The sequence below is a fragment of the Rattus rattus genome, chromosome X, assembly GCF_011064425.1.
Source record: "Rattus rattus isolate New Zealand chromosome X, Rrattus_CSIRO_v1, whole genome shotgun sequence".
NCBI lineage: Eukaryota > Metazoa > Chordata > Mammalia > Rodentia > Muridae > Rattus > Rattus rattus.
The window spans coordinates 72,422,199-72,431,500 of NC_046172.1; the positions used below are offsets into that span (position 1 = coordinate 72,422,199).

At 40.5% G+C, this 9,302-nt stretch overlaps 1 protein-coding gene across 1 annotated transcript; it reads right to left on the reverse strand.

The window, feature by feature from the left end:
* Positions 1-1,936: 1,936 nt before the first annotated feature.
* LOC116887988 (galectin-8-like) lies at positions 1,937-9,302 on the reverse strand. The gene is given in 4 exon segments (XM_032889421.1): positions 1,937-2,091; positions 2,094-2,938; positions 6,427-6,525; positions 9,238-9,302. Coding segments are annotated over 4 exon segments (1,164 nt in total).

The window sequence follows — 9,302 nt, forward strand, 5'->3', positions numbered from 1 at the left end:
GACATTGGAAAGGAAGAAGTCAAAATATCACTATTTGCAGATGATATGATAGGATAATTAAGTGACCCCAAAAACTCAACCAGAGAACTTCTACAGCTAAGAAACAACTTTAGCAAATTGGCTGGATATAAAATTAACTCAATAAAGGTGTTCTTCTCCCCATCCACCCCTGCTTACCGCCTTTCAACATTCCCTTACACCAGTGGTCCAACTTTGGCAGGCTCAAGGGCTTCTCCTTCTATTGGTGCCCAACAAGGCTATCCTCTGCTACATATGCAGTTGGAGCCGTGGATCAGTCCATGTATAGTCTTTGGGTAGTGGTTTAGTTCCTGGAAGCTCTGGTTGGTTGGTATTGTTGTTCTTTTTTTTTCTAAATTTAATGTAAAACTTTAATGCAGAATTAGGACAAGCAAAAGGACATTTTATAGTTTAGAGATAGAATTTAGGAATATACAATGAAATGTCTCAGAACCTAATAAATTCCAGTAGCTTTTTAAAAAGACCAGAATCTAGGAACTAGGACTGAATCTATTAAAAATAAGTCTGAATAGCTTTGTATAAAAATAGAAATGAAAATATGCTTTTGTATGAATGGGCTTTTATTTTTAACTGAGGGCCTTTCAGCCCCCAACATCTCAGTAATGCATGAAGAAGTAACTAGAAGATTATAGAGCCTCCTGGCCTCTCTACGAATTGCCCAGTTCCACCCACCACCCCATATGAATTTTTTAGATAAACATAATAAATTTGGATGAAAATGAAGGACTAGCAGTTGCTGTCTTGAGTACTTCCTATAATGTAAGATTGCTGATGGTATCACTTCCTAGGTATGAGTACGTATATCTGGGCAAATTGACTGAATACTCCTAAACCCTGGTAGAATGCTATCCTGTGGTTTAATATCATACAATTACCTGATGAAATTATCCCTTCCCCTTCCCAACAGCCAAACCTTTGACATCTGTGACAACCAGTGAAGAAAGACTACCTAGGGCTCCAATCAAATCCTGGAGGATACAGGAGTACAGAAGCTGTATCTGCTAATACAAGTTGACTTAGCAGACAGAGCAGTGCCTGACCTCACTGATGTTGTGCCGACATCTTGAGATCCAAAGGCACGAGGGCTGGTCTCCACACCAACTCAACCTTTTCACATTGCCCTCCTGGATAGGTTTTGCTTTGATAGTGCCTGTTTTATATATTCACGGTATACCTTGGTGTTAGTTATCCAAGAGGGTTTTACAAACTATAAACTTCTACCTCACTTTGCCACAGCAGAACACTTGCTTTGTCATAATTCAGCGTTTTGGCCTCAGTTTTTCTGCTGTGTTCAGCATCATATGTTTTATAAAGTTTAAAGCAACGAGAACTAAATAAATGTTATGCAGTCTTCAATTATGATATGATAGAATGTTGATTATGAAAGGATTACTGGGGAAGTAGTGTTTTCCATCCATTAGTATATTTTTCTGGCCTTAACTGCAAAGGTCCCTAGTGGGGTAAATGCAATGCTTGCAGGAAGACACTACATCAGAAACTGGTCACGTGACACGCAAGTGCCAGAAAACAGGAACCACACAAGTTGTGGGCACTGCAGTGTCTGGCCAACTCAGAGAATGTGCACAAGAAGTACGCTTGCCATTCCTGTCAACTAGCATATATAGTATATTAGGCACTTAAATATGTGTTGAGTGCGGTTTTATGAGGGACCCAGTGTGCAGAGCCTTGCTGGCAGTGAGCTGTGATTGCCCTGATGTGTTCCTCAGAATGTAGAGATTGCCACACTGCAGAGCCAGGCCTGACAACACTAGTAGGATTTGATGTTGTGAGAGCTCAACTTAACAATATAAACAATGTGGTAAAAGCTAGATGCATTTGACATGGCCAGCATCAGATAAGTCATTTTGTATTTCCAGGGTTTTGGCAGTCATGGTAGCTACCAGCTCCTTACATCCAGCAAACGGATATCGCCATCAATTGCTAGTGTGTCGATGCTGCTTAGGTCTTTATATCTGTACTTGTACTCCAGGCTGTGCACACCATTTACCACAACCTTGAACTCTTGGACATCACAGTAAATTATCATCTCAAGTACATCCCAGAACTAAATGCGAAGCAAGTACTATTTCTCTCCTCTTCTCCCCAGGCAACCTGAAGAAAGGAATTTCTTACAAATGCTTTCACATTCAGGCATGGGTTCAAGTGCAGAGCGATATCCCTTGACCTTCCTGCCACTAGGTCAACGTTAAAGCTTTTGGCATTTGTCTTCACTTCTTCTTTAATGACAATAGTTCGTCCAGGGCCCATGGAGGCATTCAACCTTGCTTCAAATGGCAGGCTCAACTGGAGCTTGCCAGATTTTTGTATATTTTCTCTACTTATCTGTGTCAGTCCGAGAGTAGATGTTTCCACACTCTGTAAATCCGAGCTGAATCTGAACCCAATAGAGTGAATGTTCACTTTGCCGTAGGTTCCTAGTGTGTCTATCTTCTCTGGGCTGATCCTGTGGGCATACAGCAGAATGTGCTTTCCATTCACAGCCACCTGGAAGTTGTTCTTTAGCACCATGATCATGATCTCAAAGGACTTTTCTTTTCTGAAGGGCATGTCGTGGGTGATCTCCTCCCAGCCCAATTTCTCATTTGTCAGTGTGTTAAAAACAATGCAGTTGAACCTTTTGAAGCGAGGGTTAAAGTGGAAGGCCACATCAGCTCTCGGCTTCAGGCTGTTGCCATGCTGAAAGTCTACCTGGAATCTTTCTGAATCTTTAGGAACATGCCCACGGACTACAATCAAAGAGTCAGGCTTCAACTGCTCAGTAATGGTACTGACATAGGGGATTGTTGGGTTATAGATGATATTTTGTAGATTGCTTAAAGACAATAGTTTTCTTTGACTTATTGATATTGTTGATTGGAATCTCTCTTCCGCATATGGACTTTACCCACTCTTCATTTAAAGATTACTCAAAGTGAAAACTTGTCCCCAGCCAGGTAGTAGTAGGTGCTGCGCTCCAGGTATTATTGTTGCAAGTCCCTTCAGCTCTTTCAATCATTTCACTAATTCCTCCTCATTTCAGTGGTTTGCTGCTAGCATGTGCTTCTGTACTTGACACGTTCTAACTATGTCTCTCAGGAGAGATCTATATCCAGTTCCTGTCAGCATGCATTTCTTAGCTTCATTAATCATATCTAGTTTTGGTGGCTGTTTATATATGCACCACATGTGGAGCAGGCTCTGAATGGCTCTTCCTTCAGTCGCTGCTCTAAACTTTGCCTCCATATTCCCTCCTATGGATTTTTTTGTTCCCCCTTTTAACAAGGAGTGAAGCGCCTGTATTTTGGTCATCCTTCTTCTTGAGATTCATGTGGTCTGTGGATTGCATCTTGAGTAATTTGAGCTTTTGGGCTCAAATCCACTTATGTACTTACCAGTGAGTACAAACCATGTGTATTATTCTGTGATTGGGTTACCTCACTCAGGATGATATTTTCTAGTTGAATCCATTTGCCTGTGAATTTCAGGAAGTCATTGTTTTTGATAGCTGAGTAGTAATCCTTTGTGTAGATGTACCATGTTTTCTCTGTTCATTCCTGTGTTAAAGGGCATCTGGATTCTTTCCAACTTCTGGCTATCATAAATAAGTCTGCTATGAACATAGTGGAGCATGTGTGCTTGTTTTAAGCTTGAGCAAATTTGGGACATATGCCCAGGAGTGGTATAGTTGATTGCTCAGGTGGCACTATGTCCAATTTTCTGAGGAACCAACAGACTGATTTCTAGAGTAGTTGTACCAGCTTGCAAAATCACCAACAATGAAGGAGTAGTCCTCTTTCTCCACATCCTTGCCAGCATCTGTTGTCACCCAAGTTGTTTATCTTAGCCATTTTGATTGGTGTGAGGTGGAATCTCAGGGTTCTCTTGATTTGCATTTCCTTGATGAGTAAGGATTTTGAATAATTCTTTAGTTGCTTCTCAGCACTCAATATTCCTCAGTTGAGAATTCTTTGTTTTATTTCTTTATCCAATTTTAATAGGTTTATTTGATCCCCTGGAGTCTAACATCTTGAGTTCTTTGTATATTTTGGATATTAGCTCTCTGTCAGATGTAGGATTGGTAAAGATCTTTTCCCAAACTCTTGTTTGCCATTCTGTCCTAATGACAGTGTCCTTTGCCTTACAAAGCTTTGCAATTTTATGAAATCCTACTTGCTGACTCTTGATCGTAAAGAATAAGCCATTGGTGTACAGTTCAGGAAATTTTCCCCAGTGCCCATGTGTTTGAGGCTCTTTCCCACTTTTTCTTCTATTAGTTTGAGTGTATCTGCTTTTCTGTGGAGGTCCTTGATCCACTTGGACTTGAGCTTTGCATAGGGCTTTATACTTACCACCAGTTGAACCAGCACAATTTTTTGAAAATGATATCCTTTTTTTTCCACTGGATAGTTTTAGCACCTTTGTCGAAGATCAAGTGACCATTGATGTGTGAGTTCAATTCTGGGTCTTCAATTCTATTCCATTGATCTACCAACCTGTGTCTGTACCAATACCATGCAGGTTTATCACTATTGCTCTGTAATACAGATGGAGGTTAGAGATGGTGATTCCCACAGAAGTTCTTTTATTGTTGAGGATAGTTTTGGCTATTCTCCATTTTTTGTTATTCCAAATGAATTTGCAAGTTGCTCTTTCTAACTCTATGAAGAATTGAGTTGTAATTTTGATGGGGATTGCATTGAATCTGTAGATTGCTTTTGGAAAAATGGCCATTTTTACTATATTAATCCTGTTAATCCATGAGCACGGGAGGTCTTTCCATCTTCTGAGATCTTCAACTTCTTTCTTCAGAGACTTGAAGTTCTTTAATATTCAGATCTTTCACTTACTTTTAGAGTCACACCCAGGTATTTTTATATTATTTTGACTATTGTGAAATGTGTCATTTCCCTGTTTATCCTTTGAGTAGAGGAAGGCTACTGATTTGTTTTGAGTTAATTTTATTTTTATTGATATTTCTTTTTGAACATTTCAAATGTTATTCCTTCCTGGTTTCCGTCCATAAGCCCCTATCCTGTCTCCCTCCCCTTCTTCTATAGGGTGTTCTCCTACCTGAGGACCCAGCTATACTTCTCTTGAGCGTACACCCAAAAGATGTTCCAACATACAACAAAGGCTGAAGAAATGGTCATTGAAGAGCCTGCCCCACCTGAGGATCCAGCCCATATACGTATAGCCACCAAACCCAAGCAATATTGCTGAAGCCAAGAATTATGTGCTAACAGGAGCCTGATATAGCTGTCTTCCGAAAGGCTCTGCCAGAGCATGACAAATACAGAGGCAAATGCTAGCAGCAAACCATTGAACTGAGAATGAGGTCCCCTTTGGAGGATTTAGAGAAAGGATTGAAGGAACTGAAGTGTTTTGCAACCCCATTAGAACAGCAATACCAACTAACCAGAGCTCCCAGGGAATAAACCACAACCCAAAGAAATTCTTCTGTCCAAACACTTGGACAGACCCATGGCTCCAGCTGCATATGTAGCAGAGGGTGTCTTTGTTGGGCCCCAATGGAAGGAGAAGCCCTTGTTCCTGCCATGGCTCAATCCCCCAGTGTCAGGGAACATCAGGGCGGGGAGTTGGGAAGGCCTAGGTGGATGAGTAGGGAAATACTATTATAGAAGAAGGCGGGGGATGATGGAATAAGGGGTTTATGGACAGGAAACCAGGAAAGGGAATAACATTTGAAATGTAAGTAAATAAAAAAATCCAATTAAAAAAATCTAAGCCTATAGGGGAGCACTGGGGGTTGTTGGGAAAACCTAGTCCTGTGGAAACTTCCAGACTCTATGACAGTTATCCAAGTGTGACTTCTAGTAAGCGAGGATTTCCAGTCTGGACTGGACATCTTTTGTAGCTAGACATAGTTTACCCTGCTGAGACTGGGCTACATTTGGTTGGGTTGTTGGCTGAGAACGTCCATTGGTGATCCCTAAACAACCCAGGTTGATGCTAGGACAGAGAGTTGCTCTCCCAATACTCATGGCTGGAGGACATTGCTGAGGACATTATCCACACAGCTCATTGAAAGTAGAGAAGTTAAACTCATTCCCATATGGAGCTCCCACCCACACATTCTAGTCTTTTTTGGCTTGAAAAGGTATTCTGTTTGCTACAGAATAGAAATCTGGATACCAAACTAACCATAAAACCCTTGACCTACATTATGTCTTCCCTGCAAAATGTGCTTGAGCAGTGATGGTACAGAATATGTGGGAGTGGCCAATGACTGGTCCAGTTTGAGGTCCAGGGCATGAGAAGGAGCCTATGCCTGACACTGTGTGGAAGGCTAGGAACCAGAGGCTGGACAGTTCATGTATTTCATATAGAAACAAATACAAATGGCTCCAAAAATCAGTGAAATGATACTTAATGATGTTCTCTATACTCGTAATTTGATGGTTAGTCCAGTCATCATCAGAGATATTTTCTTCAGCATCTGGTGGGAGCAGATGCAGAGACCCACAGCTAAAATGTAAGCGGAGAAACAGCTCAGTTGGAGGTTTATATCAGGTCCCTCCATTTGGAGGTTGGGGAATCCAGCAGAGGTTTGGGAAGAGGAATTGTGGGAGTTAGAGCGGTCAAGGAGCAGGAGAACACAGGTCACAGAATAATCTCAGAAGGGCTTATAGGAGTTTACAGATTGAAATGAAAAACACTGAGCCTGCATTAGACTAACCTAGGTCTTCTACATATATGCTATGGGTGTTAGCTTGGTGTTTTATGGGACTCCTAACTGTGGCAGAGGGTGAGTCCCTGGATATTTTGCTTTCTCTGAGACTCCTTTCCTCCTACTGGGCTCTCTCATCCAGTCTTGATGTGAAGGTTTATGCCTCATCTTATGAATCTTATTGTACCCTGTTCAGTTGATGTTTCTTGGAGGCCTGCTACTTTCTGGGGAAGACAGGGTAGGTGATTGAATATAGGGGAGAGGGAAGGTCTGGTGCAGTGAGAGGAGTAGAGAGAGGGCTAACTGCTATCAGGGTATATCGTATGAGAGAAAAATAAAAGTAGAAGAAAAATGAAGTTAAAAAATTACAGGAAAATGGATGGACTTCGAATGTATAACATTAAGTGATACTAGACAACTTTAGAAAGAAAAAAATCCACATGTCAAATGTGAGATTTAGCCAATAACAAGTGTATATATGAAAATAAATTTGTAAGTGGTTAAAATATAACATGAAGAGATAAGAAATGCCAAATATAAGGGGAATGAAAAATTACGGGTTCTTTGGAAAGTCAGTTGTGTTGGAGGGTGTTTTGCTGGGGCTAACATATAAAGGAATATTTTGCTGAAATGACACAGGTGAGAGGATATTCTGCTAAAACAATCACATGAAAGGACATGTAATGAATTTTTTTCTAATGACACTCATGTATTAGTCTGCCTTACATTGTGTAGTTGAGCTCTGTTTGTCAGGACTCCATAGAGAGAAACTCACCAAAAAATTTCTGGTGGTGTGTTGCAGCTTCTTGCTGTTTCCCCAGACTCAGGATGATTGGCACAGTGTATTAACTGAGACAGACTCAGATGCTGAGACAAGACATGTAGTGAGACAAGACCCATAGAAGACACATGATGTGTAGTGGGAATATAAAAAATGTCTCAACGGACCGTGACAGAGGTTTGGCCAGGCTTGCTTATAGAGCTAGTTGTACAGTGCTTGTTAGTCTTTAGTCTTCACTGATCTTGGATTCATGGAGAGAGAAACAGCCGAGAACTTCCCCTGGCATTTCTGTTGGCCCTGTTCCCTCCTGCTGACTCAGTGTTTCGGCTGAGGTCTGACTGTTCCTGAAAGGTCATTAACACTGCTGCTGCTACTCTGACACAACCAAATTGTACTGCCGATATATCCGTGAAGTGTTTTCTAGTGGATCAAGCTGCAGCTACTTACCTGTAAACAGAACTGCTGATTTCTTGACAATGCAGATTGCATCTGCTTCAAAGAACCATTTCTAAACAGATCCACTTCCCTCTTATCCTTTCTTTTCCACTACCTCTTGTAGGTAGGTGGTGAGCTATAAGGGAGGCTAAAGCATTTAAGAACCATCATTACTAATAGGGTTAAAAAATTAAAAGTTACAAGAGGATATAAAGTTTTATTCTTTTGTTTTGGTGGTGGGCAAATGCATAAAACATATTAGATACTGAAAATGTAAAATTTAGTATGAGGCTCTACAGCTTCCATTTGATTGCCTATTCTAACTACATAGAGGTTCATTGAGTTGCATAGATTTTGAATCTGGTTAATTTTGGTGCATGATGTTTTTAATTATTTGCAAGTTTTTAAAATAATAAAGTTAAGTAAAACCAAACCAACCAACCAAATAAACAAACAAAGAAACAAAATTGGGGTGGGGTTGCCTTCAAGTGACCATTGACAACACATTAATAATTGACTTGTGGCAAATCTGAGCCTCTGTGCCACCTCACTATAAGAAAGGGGAAATGACTATAGGTGCAAAGACAGTAAGCCCCTGATTAGAATTTCTTGGAGTGCAGGAAAAGACAAAGCCACATGCACTATGGAAGTGCTCAATCCTTCAATGTGCAGATGACGCTGAGTACTAGCAAGGATTATGAACTTTGTGAAGGATGACACAAAGAATCTTTACCTTTTTTTGTTTGATTCTCTTGAATATAGTTCTTTATGGGGTCTCTCTCATATCTGATCCATCTAACTCTGGAAGGTGTCCAGAATCTAATCACCTTTTCTAAGAACACAAACACAAACCTTCCTCCCAAATTTGTATGATCTTTAGCTAGTAACTAGGAAAAGTTTTAGCTTGACCTTTCTCCCAGAGGAATAATAAAATAACCACAAAATTCAAAATCACACCCATCTTGATAATTAAACAATTTAAAACAAGTAAAGAAAATTAAACAAACATAGTATAAGCCTATTATTCAGGCTGCTCTAATTTGTCAGTCTAGGATATTTAACTAAAAATTCCGGTGGAGCCCACATTAAAGAGAATATGAGTATCTTATAGGACTATTAGAGCATTTTATCTTAATATAATCTCCCTATTATCTTTTTTGGAGGCTGCAGCTTTTTCTGTTAGCTCAGCCTGCCCTTGTACCACAGGGGCTTCCAGTACATCTGGGACCAAGCTCCCTGATTGGACAAATGTGCCCTACTCTATTGCCCATCTATGAAAACCCTAGCTACTTGCAGCTTGTCCAGGCCACATGGTTCTGGTTCATCTTCATCTCCATCTTGTCTCCCTCCATCCTCCAT